This window comes from Limanda limanda, chromosome 19 (genome assembly GCF_963576545.1).
Source record: "Limanda limanda chromosome 19, fLimLim1.1, whole genome shotgun sequence".
Lineage (NCBI taxonomy): Eukaryota > Metazoa > Chordata > Actinopteri > Pleuronectiformes > Pleuronectidae > Limanda > Limanda limanda.
In genome coordinates this window covers 21,110,557-21,132,135 of record NC_083654.1, presented here as the reverse complement: position 1 = coordinate 21,132,135, position 21,579 = coordinate 21,110,557, and the positions used below count along the sequence as shown (strand labels likewise).

General features: G+C 43.1%; 1 protein-coding gene across 1 annotated transcript in view; it reads left to right on the top strand.

Annotated features, from left to right (window-relative positions):
• Positions 1–21,579, top strand: part of col11a2 (collagen, type XI, alpha 2) — a 38,980-nt gene that overhangs the window by 8,214 nt on the left and 9,187 nt on the right. The window contains exons 2-33 of the mRNA XM_061092489.1: positions 3,319–3,480; positions 4,463–4,673; positions 4,852–5,014; positions 6,018–6,140; positions 9,538–10,746; positions 11,975–12,088; positions 13,518–13,730; positions 14,756–14,809; positions 15,001–15,042; positions 15,227–15,289; positions 15,436–15,510; positions 15,725–15,811; positions 16,137–16,193; positions 16,511–16,564; positions 16,773–16,826; positions 16,961–17,014; positions 17,437–17,490; positions 17,658–17,711; positions 17,833–17,877; positions 18,017–18,070; positions 18,739–18,783; positions 18,922–18,975; positions 19,147–19,191; positions 19,451–19,504; positions 19,612–19,656; positions 19,857–19,910; positions 20,022–20,066; positions 20,252–20,305; positions 20,436–20,543; positions 20,994–21,047; positions 21,144–21,197; positions 21,305–21,349. Coding sequence (XP_060948472.1) covers positions 3,319–3,480; positions 4,463–4,673; positions 4,852–5,014; positions 6,018–6,140; positions 9,538–10,746; positions 11,975–12,088; positions 13,518–13,730; positions 14,756–14,809; positions 15,001–15,042; positions 15,227–15,289; positions 15,436–15,510; positions 15,725–15,811; positions 16,137–16,193; positions 16,511–16,564; positions 16,773–16,826; positions 16,961–17,014; positions 17,437–17,490; positions 17,658–17,711; positions 17,833–17,877; positions 18,017–18,070; positions 18,739–18,783; positions 18,922–18,975; positions 19,147–19,191; positions 19,451–19,504; positions 19,612–19,656; positions 19,857–19,910; positions 20,022–20,066; positions 20,252–20,305; positions 20,436–20,543; positions 20,994–21,047; positions 21,144–21,197; positions 21,305–21,349 — 3,599 coding nt within the window. The remainder of the gene's footprint in view (positions 1–3,318; positions 3,481–4,462; positions 4,674–4,851; positions 5,015–6,017; positions 6,141–9,537; positions 10,747–11,974; positions 12,089–13,517; positions 13,731–14,755; positions 14,810–15,000; positions 15,043–15,226; positions 15,290–15,435; positions 15,511–15,724; positions 15,812–16,136; positions 16,194–16,510; positions 16,565–16,772; positions 16,827–16,960; positions 17,015–17,436; positions 17,491–17,657; positions 17,712–17,832; positions 17,878–18,016; positions 18,071–18,738; positions 18,784–18,921; positions 18,976–19,146; positions 19,192–19,450; positions 19,505–19,611; positions 19,657–19,856; positions 19,911–20,021; positions 20,067–20,251; positions 20,306–20,435; positions 20,544–20,993; positions 21,048–21,143; positions 21,198–21,304; positions 21,350–21,579) is intronic.

Genomic DNA, 21,579 nt, shown 5'->3' with positions numbered 1-21,579 from the left:
CATTTGAAAACTTTACAAATCAAAGGTCCTCTGAGACCCTTAAAGAAAATAAAGTTATCCTGTGCATTCTGAATTACTGTGAATTTATCACATTCCTAATCTGACACTGTTTCTCTACAATTTATGCCTACTCACATCAGTGTAAGGTGGACGAGTGTTAGGGTCACTGGTTCTTCTCCAGTGCAGCTGTCAGTGATATAACTGTACGTGCTACTGTAATCTTCACCTACAGCACGAGGCTGGAACCTCCCTCACGGGCCTGAGAGCCGTTTCCTGTCCTAACGACAGAAGTGTAATTGGGCAGCGTTCACTTCAAAAGGCTGCAGCCATCTGTGAGCGTTTATGTTGAGAGAGACCGATGGAGCGAGAGAGAAAGTACGAGAAGAAAGAGAGTTTGTGCCTCGCTGCAGTTTGTTTTCATACCTTGTCTAGTTTCATATTTGCAGTTCCTCGTCTCGTGAGGTGTGTGGCTGCACTTCTCTCGGCCTGGGCCATGTGTGTGTGTGTGTGTGTTATTTTTGTGGGTGTGTTTTTGTCGTGATTGTGGTCCTCCAGGCAGGAAGGGCCCCGGCTGCAGATGTGAGCTGGTCAGGCAGCGGAGAACAGAGCGGCACATTGTGCTGGTCGTACCGGGGGAGCTCGGCTGCAATCTGATCCAATATCCTGCCATCACAGAACCAGGCTGTCTACTGTCACTGCCTGACCCCCCCAAACACACACACACACACACACACACACACACACACACACACACACACGCTCCACCTTTACCTGAACCCCCCCTTCCTCTTCCTCTTTCTCATTCCCAGGATTCCTGTGCAGATTTAGTAAACTCTTGAAAACTATGGGAAAATAAATCCAACACCTCTGAGACCCACAAATCTGGAAAAACACGAGACCTCCTTTCTGTTGATTTTGAATATTATATCGTGTTATGTTATGTTATGGAAATCTTGTTGAAAACTTAAAGAAGGACCCATACATTTCTGTTTTCATCTCTCCCAATGTTTATTGCAATCTTTAAATCTTTTTAGAATTTCTTTCATGCATGTTTTTTTTTCTAAATTTCTTTTTGTTTCAGCTTCCTCTAACTTCTCTTCTTTTGGTCGTTTCTGTTTTGGAGAGTTGATGTAGCATCACAGCGCCTCTCAATCTACACCTCACTTCCCCCCCTCCTTACAGAGTCATATAAATATGGGTAATTACGGACCTGGTCACGCAGCTTGTCGTCGAAACTCTCCACCGTCTCTGTCGCTGATGTTGTGCTCACTGACTCTTCTTCCTGAAGATGTTCACAACCTACGCACCAAGCAGATGCAGGATACGCGAAGCAGCCATCTTGCTAACGTGTAGTTAACAGACAGTTTATTCCGAACCTAACAAGGCACGATCCCACTAACTTTCTGCCAAAAGCTTCATAATTTAGTTAATTTGAATTTAGGGCCCCTCTAGGTCCCTTTAAACGCTCCTGCTCACAGAGCATATCGTCTTTACTCCTTCTTCCTCCTTCGCTCACTCCACCTCTCCCTCCTCCTCCTCCTCCTCCTCCTCTTCACTCTGCTGCAGACAGACGTTAGCGGCCTGTGGTGGAGACACTGTGAGGAAACAGCAACGCACCGTTTGCTCTGTGTGAATAAATAAGACCATCTGTGAGCCTGTGTGACAAACTGGTGATTCTGAGACCACTGGGTGTCACCTAAACAAAAGCACCGCTGTGAATTTAGGAAAAGCACAAGGAAACTTCACATGAGCGGCAAATATCCAACACCGTCTGATTAGCACATAGAGATGATTTTATTATTAAGGGATACGAGCTGTTGACTGTGGGTCTGTCTGGGATTTTTCTTGCCCTGAGACAGAATGCAGACTGGAGGAGCTGGGGATGATGGGCTCCTTCACACACCATTTTGGGCCTGGTCCACGCTCAGCTGAGCGTTTCTAACATGCTGCGGTGACTGAGATTACATAATTTCCTCTTAAATATGACGTGTTGATGAAAAATGAAAATAGACGTGTAACTTCTTAGCATCAGAGGACGTGTCAGGTTTTCATCTTTTCATCGGAGCGGTTGTTTTGACCCGAGCAACGCGTCACTGTAGGTTTACTGAGAGAAGTGCCACAGCAGGCCGATGACTGTGAGTGGATCTAATTGGCTGTTAACAGCAAACTTAGCTCCTGGTGAACCTCAAACTCAGGACAGGAACAGGAGAAGTGAGGAAAACTGGGTGTAGCTGAAGACATGTGTCACTGGGACCCATCGAGATGTTGTAATTTTCAATGGTCGACTTTATAATTACATTTGATTTCCTGGGTTCTCAGACCGAACACTTTTTACAAGCTTTCTGTTTTTAAACCTGCGTTAATCCGTCTGGAATGAGACACAACATCTCCACTTCTTTGAGGAAGTTACAATTTGAAGCAGGCATGATTTACTAAAACTTAACTTTTCACTAAAGAGAAGCTGAACAACCATTATTTTAAAGTAACAGACAGAGTTAAAAAGTCCAATGTCTTCCGCACCATCTTGATGTCACATTTATTCAAAAACTATAAAAAATGTATAAAACTTGGAGCACACACAAAGCGATCTGTTTTATTGTTATTCTTAATTTTCAGAAAATGTTTAATTTGTTAAGGAAAATGAATCCAAACACAAAGAACTTGGTCACGAGCAGCCACCCTGAATGAGTTTGAGCTACGTCTTTACATGCACAGCCTGACCCAGTGCCTTTGAGCAATGTGAGGAAGCCAGAGAGTCAAACCACAGCACAGACTGAGGCTGGAGGAACAGACTGTTTGACCTCAGCGTGTGAAGCTGGAGACAGGATGTGAGACTGTGTGTGTCTGTGTGTCTGTGTGCGTGTCAGGTTAAACTGTGAAATGATGGCGTGTCCTGAAACCTTCACTTGACTCAGCTCCATCATGTCAACAGCCACTTGTTTCAGTTGATAAATGTGAGGAGAAACGCAGCCACTGTCTCTGCCCTGGATGAATCTGAGCTTCACTGTACCTGCTGTGGCTCGTGTGGTTTGGCCGCTCGCCCGCTCGCCCTGGCACAGAGCCTCCTCTTTACATTAGACCTACGTGTACAGTGTTGGCCACTGTGGACACACACCTGCTTCTATATCACATTAGTATCAAAAGAACTTTTTAGATATTCTTTTAATTTTCTGTAAATAAAAGAAGATAAAACTTCAGAAAAGCTGTTTGCAAATGCTCTGACACTGTGTCTGGAACAGGGAAACTGTTCCTGTGGGTTTCTTCTGTTTATAACTGATTGTTTGTATATTCTGACCCGTCTCTCCTCTTGTCCCACAGACCCGGTGGACGTGCTTCGGGCTCTGCAGGTCCCGTCGCTCCCTGAGGGCGTGAAGAAAGTCCCCGGCTTCTGCACGTCCCGTCGCTCCGGCACCCCCGACCATGCTTACCGCATCACCAAGAAGGCTCAGATCTCTGCTCCCACCAAGCAGCTCTTCTCAGGTAGGCCGAGTTCAAACTCCCACAAGCTCAGATATTGAGATCTGGCTTCCATATTTGTTTTACTGCAAAGAGGAAACTGCTAAATCATTATTGCATTGAAATAAAAAAACTTTACTTTTGGCATTAAATATAATCAACATCACTTAAATTAATTAAATTGATTAAAAGCTTGAACATAACTCCACCAAATGTACTAGTACAGCATATTATTGTCTTTAATATTATGAACCTACAGGAAGATGAATTATCTCTAACAGGAGAGTTTGCTCAGGAAAGAGGAAACACTTTGAAGAAATGAACGTCCCTGTGGAGAACGTTTAATTACAGCAGGGCTTAATATTTAAGATGAATTCCAGAGTGGATAAACCTGTAATCATCATTTTACAGGATTCTCTTCATGTTTAGATGTTATTCCAACTGAGCTGTGAGGAGTTTACTGAGGTTGTTGCTTCACTGCCTCACTCCTGGATAGACTGTGTAATCAGGAGCTGAGTTAAACTGTGTGGGAGAGCCATAACAAATTAACTCAAGAGTACAGTCTGACACCCTGGAGTGAGGAGAGAGATGACAAGGTGCCACTTATGTGGTTGTGAAGAAATCCTGAAAAGTCAAAGCTGATTTTGACTCATTTCCTGAGGTTTAGTCTTCGTTCTCCAGCTGTTAACACCTGTTATTACGTTTCCTCTGATCCAGCTTCACGTGGGACTTTCTATCAAAGTCAGTTCATCCTGACTCAGATCTCTGACTTTAGAAACTTAAAGATAATCCCATTATCATATCCTCCACTTGTTCACCTTCCTGTTTGAGAGCTATCTCTTTCCTTTCTTTCCTAACCCTCCATCTCCTGCTCCCTTCTCCAGGTCCAGGTCTCACCCCCTCCCACTGTTTACCTGCTGATCTTTTTGTTCGTCTCCGTTCTCCAGGGCCACATCTTTTAAACCCTTCCTTCTTTCCTCTTCTCCCATCCCTCCCTCATGCGTAGGTCGTTTCCCGGAGAACTTCTCCATCATGGCTCTGGTTAAGGCCCAGTCTGGTCTCCAGGCCTTCCTCCTCTCCATCTACAGCGAGCAGGGCATCCAGCAGCTGGGAATCGAACTGGGACGCTCGCCTGTTTTCCTGTACGAGGACCAGAACGGCAAACCGGCCCCAGAGGACTACCCACTGTTCAGAGGCGTCAACCTGGCTGATGGCAAGTCAGTAACCAGCGACAACCAGTTTGTGACTGGTTGAGATGACACAGTTGGGGTTGTGTGGTTGTGATTGGCTGTGGTGTGTGTGTGTGATGTGTATGTATCTCCAGACATCTTTATAATTAGGCCTGTGCTCACATGACACATTTATTCGCCTTCGGTTCCTCCTCCTTGTCTCCAGGTGGCATCGCATCGCTATCTCTGTTTCCAAGAAGAACGTGACTCTGCTGCTGGACTGCAAGAAGAAGATGACCCGCGCTCTGCCCCGGGGCAACCACGCCGAGGTGGACACCAACGGCATCACCGTGTTCGGAGCCCGACTGCTCGATGAGGAGGTTTTCCAGGTGAGGACGCTCACACAGAAAAGAGCTGTTGGTTTATTTGCACCCAAACACACACTTGAAAAAAATAAATGAATGACTCAGAAAAAGTGTTTAAAAGGTGTTTTCATGTATGATTTGTATTACTGAATATTTGCTGTATTTTAAATACATTAGTACGTCTAAGTACTTTAGTTCTTCATCAGCTTGTAGAGTGTGCAGTTGTCTGAAGTGGGAAGCTGTGGTTCAGGAGGTAGAGCGGGTTATCTACTGACCAGACGGCCGGTGGTTCGATCCCTGACTCCTCCTGTGACAGTTGTGGCATGTGTGACAGAATGAGTGAGTGTGACATGAAGAGTAAAGATAAGTGTAACGAGAAGTTAAAATAAAAAAAATACAAAATAAAGACATTGATAAACTTTATGGATCCCAGCTCAGGCAAGTTTTACTGTTACAGCAGCACATAGTCAAAATCAGGAAGACAAGGGAACACATGGAAATATAAAATACAATTAAATAGGCAATTCAACAGAAAAGAACACTTAATGATAATACAGACAATATGGACATAATTGTATTACTTTTCGCTTCGGATGGAAACATTAGAGAAATGTACTTGAGTAAAATGCAGTGGCACATGATCATTGCATGAGGGTGTGTGAGCTATATGTTTAGCTATATCATGATATGAATACAATTGGTATATAAATATATGTAAATAGGCGAATTTCACAATAAGAGGCATACATGTGAAATAATTCCATTGCAAAGATTGAACCCAACATTGAAGTTAATATGAAAATGATATTCTAGATGAACGCTGTGTGTCCAGTAGTCCCAGTGTTGTGTATTTTCTAGGGGGTTGACAAACAGCTGATCAGGGTCAGACTCTGCAGTTATTGGTGACAGATAACTGATTCACTGACTGTAAATACGATGTGAACATTGTTAATGCTGTGGTTTGATGGTATGATGATGCAGCTGCACATGGTTTTATTAATCTGTATTATTTTGTTACTCTCCACAGGGAGACATCCAGCAGCTGCTGATCGCCTCCAACCCCCAGGCTGCCTACGACTACTGTGAGCACTACAGCCCCGACTGTGACTCCCCTCTGCCCAAGACCCAGGCTCAGGACCCCAACACATACGTGAGTAACACCAACACAACATGAGTTCATACACAGTGTGAAATCAACAACCTGCTCCCCCCTGCAAAAGTGACTGATCAAATACAACATGCAGCCTTTATAAGTCACACGGGGTCCAGTTCCTCAGATGGAATGTGTTCCTCATTGGACCATGTCTCACCCCTCCACAAAACTTCATAGAAATCAGTTCAGCAGTTTTTGAGTAATCCTGCTAAAAATAACCAAAAGCAGATGAAAACACTTCCTCCGTGGTGGAGGTAGAAACCTGTGTTACCCACTAAAGGAAAGGAAAGCTGGAGAGGCTTCATGTGTCAGATAGGACTCGTTTTAGGAAAGCTACACGACTCAGGGTCACAGTGAAGAAACCAGCTAAAAGAAAAGTCATCTGATCGTGTCATCAAAGTGCTGCTCTTCCTCTCTGTCTTCCTCGCGCTTCTCCGTCAGCGGCAACAGTTTGTATCCATCCGCTTTCCTCCTCAGTCTGTGTGTCCCTCAGGTAACTTAAGAAAAGCAGAGGCCTGTACAGATCATTTCATACGCAGCGTTTGTTACAGCAGTGGATTAGTTGAAGCAGTGGAACACAGAGAGGTAGGGGAAAGAGGATGATACAAGCCAACGTCAGTGTTCTCCCCAATTCTTCTTCTTGGCTTGAGACAGAGAATTTGTTCAGTGCATAAAACTTAAATTCTGATTGGTTTTCTGCTTAAATTGAGAAATCAAAGGATTTGGCATGAAGATGGCTTAAGGTGGAGCCTCTTACTTACTGAGACTGGTTTGTGCACACTACATGTATATTATTATTATTAGTAGTAGTAGTATATTTAGTATTAATAATATTTTTAGTATTATTATAAGCTTTGCAAGCTCTCCCTCAGTCCTCTCAGTAACAGTCTGATATTTTGAAGCTGACCGTTTCCCGACACCAGCAGCAGTGATTTTCATGTGCATTCATTCATCCAAAGTACATGATCTCTGCTTTAAGTATTTGCATGCCAGAACTTCAATCAGAATGTCAGACGCTGAACAGAGACACGTCCCAGACCCTGTCACGTTGATGCTGTGGAGCTGGATGAATATAAATCACTCTGGTTTTATTCATCGGCTTCTCCCTTTGCTTAATTGTTTTTGCTGTTTTTTCATTCGTCGAGGTCGTCTGTGCTCGGACATTTTTAATTATCAACACCTTCTGACGAGCAGCACAGACTCGAGTGAATGAAAAAACTGAAAGCTTTGCATTTGTTCTCTTGCTGTCTATCACCATGTTTTATTTTTCCCTCTCTTCTACTTCTACATCTATATTTATCCCTCTGTGGCCTCTGTGATCCCTCATCACCACCGCTGTCCCCCTCTTTGTGAATTCCTCTCCTTCTGTCCATCTCACTTTCATGCACCTCCCCCCCCCCTCTCCCATCCCCTGCCAAACTACGTCTTCCTCCATCCTGCCCATCTTTCAATCCTTCCATGCCTCCACCTCTCTCAGTACTTTGATGAGGAGCAGGATGACCATGAATACCCCTATTATTATGAGGAAACAACTGGCGTTCCCTCCTCCTCTGCGTCCCCCTCTCCCCGACCTGGGGCCCCCGATCTACAGGTAAAGAGGGAGCAAGAGAGAGGGAAAACACGAGCTGGGTTTGTGGAAGGGACGAAGAATGAGAGAGAAAGGTGTTACAGCAACAACGGAGGCTTGATTCATAATATCGGAGTAGCTTGTCAAATATTTCAATGTCAACTACATTTTTTAAATTAAGTTTCTCCAAAATATTTGTGTGAAATCCTGCATTCTAACTCTCAGCCCAATATATGCCTCTCTCATCCCTCATCACTCCATACCTCCCTCGTTTTAATCATGTCTCACCTTTTCTTGAATCCACATTGAACTCTCCCACATCTCATCTCCGTCACACAGGATTCACTTTGCTCCTTGTGATTTTATCTTGTCCTCGTGTCATTTACATGTTTTCAAATGTATATGTGTCCAGATGTAGGCATGTGGGGGCACTAGGGTGGTGTAGGTGCAGCTGTGTTGTTATTCACACATGTGCAATCCCACCACCATTCTTCTCCACAAATGTTTCCAATATTTACTTCTTATATCTCAAATCCTGTTCCGGAGACATATCCTGCTCATATTTATAATTTGAATTTGTGTTTACTTGAAAAGGTTCACATCCTCTAATGTTGAGAAAACATCACTTTCCTCAAAGTGTCCATAGCTGCAGCTCCTCTTTTCAGCCTCTGTCTCAAACACGATCATTGCATGGTCGTTTATGACAAACTCCACTCAGCTGGTTTCACAGACAAAAAACCTACAGACGGATTTGCATTCTCTCTGAGCAGAGCATGTGTCTGAGTTGTCTTGTTAGTTGCATGACAGGAAGTCAGCGCATGCACCTACTGAACGTCTGCATCATCGGTTTCCACACTGGAATATTAATGCACATGTTTATGTGTTGGTAAATGTGTTTGTGGTTGTACATCATACATGACACACACGTATGCCACATGTCTGTCTCCTCTCAGTCTGTTCCTGTTCTTATTGCATATTTGATGAGTTCATATTCACAGTGATGCCCTGTTTTCCCTTCACACTATATGGGTGATATTTGTTTACAGTGTTACTTTGCATGTATTTTTATCGTAGCAGCACGAGAAGTAATAATTAATCATCCACAGTCATTTTCATTTTGTGGTTTATGTGACTAACATGTACTTGCATGAAAACCTGGACTCTGTTCTGCTTCATTTGCACGGCTAAATAGCAGCGAGCTTGTCTGTCTTGCATTTGAAATGTGTGTGTGTGTGTGTGTGTGTATGAGGACAGCAGGTCATGCTGTGTGTGTGTGTGTGTGTGTGTGTTTGTGCAGTGTGTGTGAGTTCAGCACCAGCTTCACCTGACCAGTCACACCCTCAGTGCCTCTGCCAAACCACAGGCTCAGTTCTTATTAGCACAAAGATGCTGCTTTGTCGTTTAACATTGGGAATGGCATTACTGGAGAGATCAGCAAAAAATCACTTTGGCAATCCAGCCATTCAAATAACTTGGGTCAAAGATTTGCTAGATATATATGTGTGTGGATTTGATTTGTATTTCTACTTGTACTAGTACTTATTCAGTTGTATTTATTAAACTTGTAATAGTCCTCTGCTGTATCCAGTAATGCCTGTACAGTCTCAGTAAATCATCCAAGCCTTAGCCATCTTTATGTCATTGTTTCTCAAAACATCCACTCTTGTCTTTCTCTCTCCTTCTGTCCATCCCTTGTTTGTGCTTTTCCTCCCCCTCCCAACCCCTCCGTGTATCTCTGTCCTCCTCCACTCCCTCACTCCCTCTTTGTGAATATGCACTTGTACATACTAAACAACATGTCAACAAAACAATAATCTCGGATATTAGAAGAAGGCGCCCAATGGAAAAGCAGCCCCCACTAAAACCACCCCTGTCAAAGCCAAACCCAGCCCGAAGCCGGTCAAGACTGGATCATTGAAACTCGTGGTTAAGCCACCGATGCCCGCCAAAGCTCCCAAGCCCGCCACAGCCAAGACGACCAAAGCAAAGCCCACTGGAGTAGAGATCCTCTTGTCTAAGATCAAACCAACCGCACCAGCTAAATCCAAGCCCACGGCTGCTCCGGCTAAGAACGGCAACGGTAAAGCAGCTGCTGAGAAGAAAGCCAATGGTGCAGCCAAAGCCAATGGCAATGGCAAACCAGCTGTAGCAAAGGCTAATGGCAACGGCAAAGCTGTAGCCGCCGAAGCTAAACCTACAGCTCAGGCCAAGGTGAACGGCAACGGAAATGGCAAGGTGGTAACAGAGAAGAAGGTCAATGGTAACGGTAAACCATCTGCAGAAAAGAAAGTCAACGGAAATGGAAAGGTTACTGTTGTGTCAAAGGTCAACGGCAAAGCCACAGCAGAGAAAAAAGCCAATGGAAATGGCAAAACCACCATTGAAGTTAAAGAGGTTAAAGTCCAAGTTAAAAGCAAAGCTGAGAACAAAGTCAACGGCGAGGCGAAGGCTAACGGGAAAGTTATCACTGTGGTAGAAAAGAAGGTCATGAGTAACGGTGCTGCAGTTCTGGCAAAAACTGAAACCACTACAAAGGCAAAGACTGAGAAAGTTGTTAAAGTAGAAAAAATAGAGAAGATTGTGGTCAGTGCAGCTAAACCAGCTGCTAAAGTCGAAGCCACCAAAGCACCTAAACCCACAAAGGCATCTAAACCTGAACCTACAAAAGCATCTAAACCTGAACCTACAAAAGCGGCGAAGGCTGTGGCGACCAAGGCTCAAGCAGCCAAAACCCAAGTGAAGGCCGAGGTCAAAGAGGTCACCAAAGTTAAAACTGCGGTCACCAAGGTCCCTCTGGTCAAATCAACCGCAAGCACGAGCAAAGTCGTGAAGACTGTGGTGGAAAAGGTTTCCATCCCAAAGAAGGCGGCCACGACACCCGCCCCGGTCCGGCCCACTCCCCCCAGACCCACGAAATCCAAGATGGTGTTGGACATCAATGTTAAATCCCTGCACAAACCCTTCCCTCCCTTTGGCAAGACCGCGCTGAGTGGAACCGTCGTCCAAGCGAAGAAAAGTACCAGCGGTTATCAACAGGTACAACAGGAGGGCTCAAGATGGGTCGGATTGTCCAGACCCGTTATGTCCCATCTCTCCCGTCTGGTTTCCAGCTCTTTCCATCATCCAGGGTCTGCAACTAAATTCACACGTATGATTTTTTCCCCATGTGAGGGGTGAGGGTCTCTCAGTTGGTGGATGATGATGTGAATTTTGCTGTGAATCCTTCATGGTGGACAATCTGGTCTTCAGAGTGGAAGCTGGTTCATACCGAGCTGGACGACTTCTCCTCTGTTTATATATCATATGATCTTCAAGATCGGCCCGACTGCTGCATATGATATCATACAGCGGTGCACAATGAAGCATGGCTACTTGTACAGTTTGACTGTCCTTTACTTCACTTCATACTCCCACCTTCAAGCTGCTGAGGCTGGATCTCAGAAACCTGAATACACTCCGTCGCTCTCCATCTTTCTTTTTCGGGGGAAAACCAGTCAAATGAATGAGCATGGATTGCAATGGCACAGACACTACACCTGAAAAAACACAAATACTGTCACACTCTACACACATGCAACACAACGACTCTCCTCTGTCACCCTGTCGTTCTCTAACTTTGTGTTTCTGTTGTTGTTTGAAGTACCTGTTTCCTCTCTGACACCTGTCTCCCTGTCTCTGATCATATTTCTTTCTAAATATGAATAAATCAGCCTCACAGAAACTACAAAGCAGGTTTTACAGCTGCTTTCCGTTCACACGTTTTATTGAATTAACAGAATCCTGTTTTGTGAGGCTGCTGGTTGTTTCCTGTTTTCTGGTCTTGGGTGAAACTAGACATCCCAAAGCATCACGTTGTGATGGTTTCACTTGACGGGATGGAAAGAGGCTCTCAGTCCTTCCTCCATTAAGAGTTGACTCATCCTCTCATGAATCTCACCTAAAAATCCAAAATGGTTCCACAATCCAATGAAAATAAATCTCAGCAACACAATCTCAGCGACTCCCTAAATCTTGCATATGGCAAATATTTATAGTCTCTGAGATGCTGAAATTTCTTTTTAAAAAATGGATCTTTACAACTTTGAAAATGTGAGTTGCCAGCGAACATTTGTTTGCGTCTGGCGACCACAATTTTACAATGTGTTCCATTTTCATCTTTTAACTCGTCATTACCAATAAGCAGACTTTGAACTAACCAAGCTCTTCCAATCAAATCTGCTTACTTCCTCCCTGCTCCCCACTTCCGGTCACCTTGACCAATCAGGATGTAGACACTGAATACAGCGAGGCTGGCCACACCGCTACAGAGACTGATTATTACTATGAGGAGATGGTCCCACAGCCAGAGGGTGAGGTGACTGGACATGAAGAGACCCCTGTGCAGGTAAAAAGAAAAGTACACACGGCATGAAACAGTCAAAGAAGAGCGACTAGAGAACATAAACCAAATACAGAACACACAGGTAGCTTAAACACCACATCTTTCTTGATTTGAACATCAAATCTCAGAAGTTTACATTTAGCAGACGGTTGCAAAACCGCAAATAAACCATCACCTCAACGCAAGAGACTTCCATCGCCTAAAGGAGTCAACGGTGTCACACAGGTGTGGTGGTGAGCCCAGTCCTTGTAGTTTAACCGTAGTCCTGCGTCTCTTCTAACCACACATCACTGTTTTGTTGGCGCCGACGCCACGTGACAAGACACAAGAGAAAACCTCTCTCAAAGGACAATGCACCACATTCATCTGAACACGTCATCAAACATTGCTATGTGACGCCCCTTTTGCCTAACAACAAGACGCCTGATTTGTTCTCATTTCGAGACGCCTGGTTGATCCGTGTGAGATCTTGTCGTAAGAACAAAAGTCTTGTGAAAAGGGGATTCACGTGGGAATATTTGATAAGCAAAGCAACAACGGCAGATGAATATAATGCATTCTCGTTTGAAACCTAACCCCCGAGAAACTCAGAACAGGTTTCTGATTTGTTTCTAGCAGTTTGCTAATTTTGACAATAACCAATATTGTCTTCATCATTATTATCATTTTATCAATATTAGCTGACTTTGATGACTCTGTTTTAGTTTCCAAGAATGTTTTTGCTGCTGTTGTGTTTAGAGATGTGTTATCGGTATATCTTAGTAACAAATATACACATCATTCACGATTATTTGTTCTACGTTTTCATATTTTGTATTCATATCTCACATGAAATAACTGCACAGCTTAATTCCACTGGATTCATTTTTGTTTATTTTGCAGTGGTAAGTAAAATAGTCTGTAACGTAGTGTTTTGCTTTGCATAGCTTAGCTCGTAGCAGCAGCTTGTTTTCACAAAGTGTTTCACATCAGATCTGTGTCGTACAAGCACAACATTAAGCCAAACTTTTATAATATCAGAGAAATCATTGGGCGACAGGTGATCACACACATGCTGATGATGATATACTTTGATGGAAACACCGACTATTATAAGCTCTATAGAAGACGTTTAATAGAAGATGTAAGATCGCAGGATGAAAACGCTATTCCGGAATTCAGATGAGAAAATGGGACGCCGGACTGATAGAGTCTGTCCGATGTCTTTTTGTTTACTGTCACTGTTCATTTGCAGAAGGTAAGACTCACGTTTTTCTATATATGCCCCTCTCTTCCACTCTGATCCTGTATTTCTCTTCCCTGCACTAACACTTTCCCATCATACTTAACTCCTCCTCCATCCACTGTCCATTCCTCTTCTTCTTGATTCATCCTCTCGTAACCCCTCCACCTATCCCATCGCGGCTTTCGATAAACCCCAAACCAGCCCCAGGTGGAGCCGACGCTGGTGGGAGAGGAGGATGCCACCAAGGCAGGCGGTGTGGGCGAAGACGTCTTCACTGAGGAGTATGTGACTGGGGACGTGGGCCTTAAGGAATACGACTATTCCTACAGGGACTACAATGAGCCGTTAGTGGAGAATGGAGAGGCCGATGCCAACATGGGCCCCGCCCTGTCCGCTGTGACAGACGAGGGAGGCGTAAGTAGTTTTGCTTCAGAGGCAAAAAAAAAAAAATCCATTTCAACCAACTCTGAATCCCAATCTTTGCCAAAATGTCAAATAGCTTGTTTGAGTTTGCCGTCATTCAAAAGCCATTATGGAGCCATATGTTATTTATTTATCGCTGAGACAAATTGACCCTCTTATTCATGGTGACTACCTGAAAGACTGGGAGGGAGAATATAACCATAATTACCACTTAAACTAGAGATTGAGACATAAACTCCTGAGGAAAATGTTTACTGACGTTATAAAGCAACTGACAATTAGGGTCATTTTTTGATAGACTTCTATAGAAACTACCAGTGGAGTCGCCCTCTGCTGGTCATTCCAGAGAACTCAGCTTTCAGGCACTTCTGCACTGGCTTCACTTAGAGTCTACGTCCATTTTGATTCACAATCTATGATCGGCTGTGAACAACTTCTTTAGTTTACGACCCAAAGTGACGCTTATAAATTCAAAATGGTCACAATGTAAAGTCTATTTACATTTCGTTTCATACTTGGCAAACTCAACCAATCACAGAATCTTGAATTTGAATACATTTAAATATAAATACTTTATAGACCAAAACGAGTCCTCACATGTTGGTTGAAAAGGGTTTTATTACAGGACCCGAGGAAGAATAGCTATTACGACGCTATCGGCTATTTGGGATCCTAATGAACATAAAGGATACCTTGAATGTTATGTACACTGCATAAAGAGGCATTATGAAGTGCAGCAACACTCTGCTTGCTGCATCTTTAGTTCTGAATACCATTTATGTCAGTGTATAGCTTCATGTAGAGCTGCTAAGCCCAGACGATTCTCTGTATCCACGCAGACAATGTTCTGCAAGTAATGAGAACCATTAAATCATCGCTTTTTGGAGGAAGCAGGTTATCATTCTGTTTGCTACACTGCTGTAATAGAGTGTAATGTAATCGTTTGAGTTTTACAATGTGTGTGACTATCTGTACTGACTGTGCCGTGTTGTTGGCTACATGTGTGTTTTCCTCAGGCTGCTGTCAGAGGCCATAAAGGAGAGAAAGGAGAACCCGCTGTCTTGGAGCCTGTAAGTTACAATAAAAACATTCATTAAAAGTTTATGTAAACTCTGTGATATGCTGGCGACCTGTCCAGAGTGTAACCCCCCCTCATCATATGTCAGCTGCAGGTGTCTCCAGAAGGATGTGTTCTGCAGTGTGTGTACTTGTGTGTACTTGTTGATCCTGCATTATATGTGTAACTTTTTGATTTTTGCAGGGTATGTTGATTGAAGGACCTCCAGGACCTGAGGGACCTGCTGTAAGTTGTTCCCTTGTTTTTTTACTTATGCCCTTATATTAGATGCAATCTCTTCTAGGTCATTTCCTTCGCTCTTATTTATAGAATTAGAGTAATTTGCCTGTTTACAGTTTAACAGAACTTTGACATTATTTCTGGAGTGTGAGTTGAAAGTCTGAATTCTTTTTTAATCCTCTTCTTTCAGGGTCCGAGCGGCCCCCCTGGCTCCTCTGGACCTCCTGGTTCTCTTGGCGACCCTGGCGAGAGGGTGAGTGTTTCTTTATCTGAAAATTCAGTGCACAGACAAATCCGAAACGTTGTTGGTCATTGAACATGAACTTTGAAAAAATAAAATGAACTGCATCCCATCACCACCACCCGTCAAGTTGGCTGCCCCTTCTCTCCACTCCCCAGGGTCTTCCTGGTAGAGCTGGTCTGCCTGGTGCTGACGGAGTCCCTGGACCTCCTGGAACATCTGTCATGTTGCCTGTGAGTCACCTTGAAATTCAGATTTGATGGTTTGCTGTTTTTTTAAAATTAAATCATGAAAACTGGCCACACTGGTGCCGACCACAGGTCTACCTGCTGCACATTTTAAAAATCTGTCCTTTCTCTTTGTAGAGGTAATTGTTCATTAGATTATTTTATTGTTAATACATTAAATTCAAATATTCCTTTGACTTTTTCCCTTTCCTCTGTTCAGTTCCGTTTTGGTCAGAGTGGAGGAGATAAGGGTCCCGCTGTTTCCGCCCAGGAGGCTCAGGCAGCGGCCATCTTGTCTCAGGCCAGGGTCAGTCGTCACTTTTACTTTTCCACTGTCGATATCAGGTGTAACAGACAGATACATGTTCTAAAACGAGCATGTTAATCTTAAAAATGTTTGTGAAAAAGTTGTATCAGGGGCTTATGAGTCTTCACATTAAAAGCTACTATTCAAAGCTGATCGTAAAATTATGTTAATTGGTTAATAAGTTCTGAGTGGTTGTTACGACTTGGTGTTCTTGAGTATTTTCCCAAATTTGAGCTGAAGTATTATTTAACTTGTGTGTGAAAGGAGATTTTCCTCAAGCAGCCATGTGCCTCTATGATCATTGATTGTGACGTGTTGTCTGCAGATGGCTCTGAAAGGACCATCTGGACCAATGGGATTCACTGGACGCTCCGGACCCCTGGTATGTTACCAGTCACATATGAACTATCACTTTGACTTATGGTTTTAGATTTTAATCATGTAAATGGTTTATTATTACGTGTTTTTTGTTATTATTTCTTGAATGCACCTTCTAAGGATGAAGAATTTTGATGATGATGATGATGATGATGATGATGATGATGATGATGATGATGATGATGATGATGATGATGATGATGATGATGATGATGATGATGATGATGATGATGATGATGATGATGATGATGATGATGATGATGATGATGATGATGATGATGATGATGATGATGATGATGATGATGATGGTTTCTGTTTCAGGGGGACCCTGGAAGTCCTGGCCTGAAGGGAGAGGGTGGGGATCCTGGTCCTCAGGTAAAAACTCAACCTGAACTGTCACTTCACATCAACAATCAAATCATTCAAATAATTATTTCACACCAAATTGTGTGTTATTAACCCTCTTTTTCAAATGTCACTATTGTGTATGTTATTATTAAACTTATATATACATATATATAGATATATATACAGTATTACCATATGAAAGACATTTAACACAGTTATCTGATTCATTTGTCAGGGCCCCAGGGGACCCAATGGTTTGATGGGTCCTCAAGGCAAATCAGGAAGAAGAGTAAGTATAAAAAATAAACATTCAAGTCTCTTTATTTCGTTTTTTCAATGTAAAGATTATAAATTTGAAGTCATTAACTCAGGAGTAAACACTTAACGTGTGATCATATCGTTCCTCTGCTCGTGTCCTGACAGGGCCGGGCTGGAGCCGATGGTGCCAGAGGAATGCCCGGAGAGTCGGGTTCCAAGGTAACGTCTCTGGTGTCATTCACTAATGGACGTCACCAGATTAACAGACAAAAAAGTCCTGCATGGGACAGATCTCCATTCATGAAAAATTAAATGTGTCAATTCATACAAACTTGTACTTGAATTTAAATATATACATTTGTCTTTGGATGTCTTCTACATATTCTCAGTATTAAAGTAACACATTGAACCATTTTGACCTTAAAGCTGCTTGATTAGAGTCTGATGTTTCAGTGAGTGTGAACAAGGAGAAAGTTTCCTCCTTCACTCCCTGAACGTCTGTTCTCTGTAACTCTGGTGAGTGGGTTCCATCTCCTGGGAGAAGAACTGACTGAGAGTCACAGCTTCAACTGGCAATCAGCTGTGTTTCTACCTCCTGCTTTACAGTGATAATTCCTCACTTGTGTGTGTGTCTCTCTCAGGGTGACCGTGGCTTCGATGGTCTTCCTGGTTTGCCCGGTGACAAAGGACACAGGGTGAGCATCACAACTCCACATACACAGACGACAGTGTGACCCGTCAGAACAAAGCAACGACATTGTCTTTGAACATGTATAAGAATGTGAATACTTGAATAATCTGTTCGTAAGCAGCAGTGAAGACTTTTCTGATCCCTCACTCCACAAATCGTTCCTCTCCACAGGGTGACACCGGATCCCTGGGACCCGCAGGATCTCAAGGAGAGGACGGAGAAAGGGTATGACGTGTTATGAGAAAAGAATCTGACTTGACTCCAGCGGCACCGTGTGTCACTCGGTGTCTCTTTATAATCAGCATCTTTCCACCATTGACCTGTTGTGTTTGTGTGTGGTTTCCAGGGAGATGACGGAGAAGTTGGACCCAGTGGTCTCCCAGGTGAACCAGTGAGTGTTTCCATGACAACTCTGCTGATTTGAAATTTCTCCTTATTGTCTATTTTTTCCAAGCAACTTATCTTGACATCTGGGAAAATATGTGTGTGTTTCTTCACTAACGCGTCCTTGTGTGTGTGTGTGTTTGTAGGGACCTCGTGGTTTGCTCGGACCCAAAGGTCCTCCTGGAATCTCTGGACCTCCTGTGAGTGCCATAATGTTCAAACTCCATTGTTCCACTGTTGTTTTGGCAGCGCTGTTTAACCGCTGAACACACACAGCACCTCCCGAAACAACACTGAAAGACGGGGATGTCCAGAAATGTAAAAACGATCATGAAACGTTCCAACAGTCGCCTCAAAACACCAAGAATCACCCAGGACTCAAGCAGCCAAATCCACAGGATCCTTTTGACATCCACACATTATATTTACATGTAGAGTGGTAGAGCTCTTTTGTCTCTCAATGTTTGTCTTTCACAAAATTTGTGAACCTTCAAAATCTGAATCAAATTGAGTCCTAAGTAGATTTTCAACCTACAAGGAATTTGCTCTGGTGTTTGGTGCATTAGGAAGATAGTAAGTAGAAAAATACAGGCAGAAAATAAAGCAAAATTCATATGTACAAGAGAAAAAAGTGGAAAAGAAACTATAAAATACATTAAATGTATAAAAATTAAGACAATATGTGACATGCATCACAGACATGAATCTGTATAAATAGGGTGACATGCATCACAGACATGAATCTGTATAAATAGGGTTGCTCTTTGAGGAGATCTAAAGATACACATTTAGATATCAGGGTTTTCAACCTTGTGTTTTTGTTTTCTCTTTGTTGACGTTGTCTTTATTCGTCCTCTCTTCCTCTCAGGGTGTGCGAGGAAACGACGGGCCCTACGGTCCCAAAGGAAACTTGGTCAGTGTCACTTCTAGTTACACTCTCAACCTTATTATTAAGCTTTTGAATCGGAAGAGAATTCGTAGCATAACTTGCTATGATGACACCAAATCTGTGATTCTCTCTTCCTCATGTCTCCTTCTCTGTGATCTTCAGGGTCCCCAAGGAGAACCAGGACCTCCAGGTCAGCAGGGAACTTCAGGAACTCAGGTGAGACAGAGGAATGGTCGTCACTATCAAATTCATGTGACTCTTTCACCACTGAGCTGTGTGACAAAGAGCAAAGACGTGCTCACACAAAGGAAACTGTCATAATAAACATGTGGATTTATTCCATTCATGATTTTAATGTTTAATTAATTCTTTTTTTTTCTTTTGCAGGGAATGGCAGGACCTCAGGGAGCCCTCGGACCTCCAGGAGAGAAAGTAAGAAACTCGTTCTGTCCTTAAAAGATACAGGAAGTTAATGTGAACATGCTCAGTGGACGAGAGACATTATCGTCCATTTGTTGTTGATACTTGTAGAAGCCACCGTCTGGATGTGCAGTAGAGCTTTCTGAGATACATCTGGATTTCTGATCAGCGAACAAACTTTATCCAGATATCAGACATTTGAAGTAGATATCGTTCATGGCTTCTTCTGTCCACTGAATGATGTCACTCACCGTGTCTTCCTGTCCATCAGGGTCCCACAGGAAAACCAGGTCTGCCAGGAATGCCCGGTGCTGATGGACCTCCTGTACGTTTGTCTCTCCCTTTATCTTTTAAATAAATATAAATCTATGAATTAAGTTGAATCCACCAGCGCAGGACGTCTTTATGAAGCTTTCTGTCATCTCTTCTCAGGGTCACCCAGGGAAGGAGGGGCCTGCTGGCACCAAAGGAAATCATGTGGGTGTCAATCATAACACCATCACAGCACGTCGCCTCCATCTGACAAACACAATTCAATGATTACATTTGAAAATATACTATAACCGAAATAAATATATTCAAATGCATATCCATACTTTAACTTAAATTGGGTTGTTTCTAATTTGCAAAATACTTATTGTGTTGTTCACTGTTCCGTCTTCTTTTGTCCTTTCCAGGGTCCCAACGGTCCTCAGGGTGGTATCGGCTATCCCGGCCCTCGTGGCATCAAGGTTGGTGCAGTTCATCTTTACAGAGAGCGAATACAAAACGACTTTGCAAACACCAGACTTAGAAATTCTTTGGAGTACCATTGTCCTGATTATTTCATCCTTTGATTGCAGGGAGGACAGGGAATCCGTGGCCTGAAGGGACACAAGGGAGAGAAGGTAAGTGATGCCTTTCAAAATGAAAAAATATAAATTACCAAAAATACACGTCTCTCACTTTGGAAATAAAGTCCCTTCAATGACGATTGATGCACAGTAGAAAAATGTTCCTTTCAATAACAAGGTTCATATTTTCTTTTGCTGCATGTTTATATATTTTTTGTTACGGTTATTTGTGATTCTAGGGAGAAGATGGTTTCCCTGGAGTTAAAGGAGATTTTGGCTCCAAGGGAGAGAGGGTAAGATGGAGGAGCCGATTGGTTCATTGGTTCGTTCATGAAACGATGAATTGATCTTTAGATGTTACTCTTGCTATGTTGTGTTGATTATTTCTGACGGCTGAGCTTTTGTTGTGTGTGCTGCTGACAGGGAGAGCTCGGAGTACCAGGACCCAGAGGAGAGGACGGTCCAGAGGGGCCAAAGGGTCGCGTCGGACCCCCTGGTGAGCTCGGACCACTCGGACTTGTTGGAGAGAAGGTACGACACGTTGAGCACGGACGAGATAACATGAACGGCTCTTTGCAACATGAGATCAGATCCTGGTGTTCTGAGCAGCTTCGCTTGATGTTTAAACTGCAAATTAACATGATATCCACTACTTTCTTAAGAAATGTATAATTTCCTTTAAATCAAGGGAAGTCCTCTTTTTTATAATTCGTTTGGAAAGGAAATGTCATCGTGCTGCCCTCTTGTGGTTGTTTGCACATTTGGTGAAACCGATTTTAAGATTGTACCAAAAGTATATCTGAATGAAGAATGTCCACGGCTGTCTTAAACTCAGTGTTCATTGTATTTTAATGTGATTGTAATAAAATATCATCTCATATTACAGAATATAATCATCATTATTTGCAGTTCTTAATACAAACTTCTGTGGAAACAATCTGTGTGATTCAGGTTATTAATGATGTGATCATGTGACTCCAGGGTAAACTTGGTGTACCTGGACTCCCTGGATATCCTGGAAGACAAGGACCTAAGGTGAGAGAGACCCCCCCCCGGCTCGTTGATTCACTGTCTGCATCTCCGTCCTCGTCGTGGTGTAAAACTGTGCTGATGTTGATTTGGTTTGTTTAGGGATCCCTCGGATTCCCAGGTTTCCCTGGTTCAAACGGCGAGAAGGGAACAAGGGTGAGTCGGCAGTTTTTGATTAAAGCCATGAAAGTTCTCACAGTGATACAGACTCTTCATCTAGACTGAAGTCTTGAGCCTGTTATTAATCTTGTTGTATTTTCCAGGGTCTTTCTGGCAAAGCAGGACCAAGAGGACAAAGAGGACCAACGGTAAGTTTCACTCTTTGAACCTTTGAACGTTTTGTTTCTGATCTGATTTGATGTGACTCAAAGTCTGTAGAAAAACATGTGTGAAAAAGCAAAGTGCTTTGATCGCCCCCTGGTGGTTTGCTACAGCACAGGTCCAAACCCTGCCTCCTCCATGTTAGCAGCTGGGACGTGGACTCAACAAAAATATAATTTCCCGTCGATGGTTTCTTTTCTTTTTAGGTCGTTCTTAT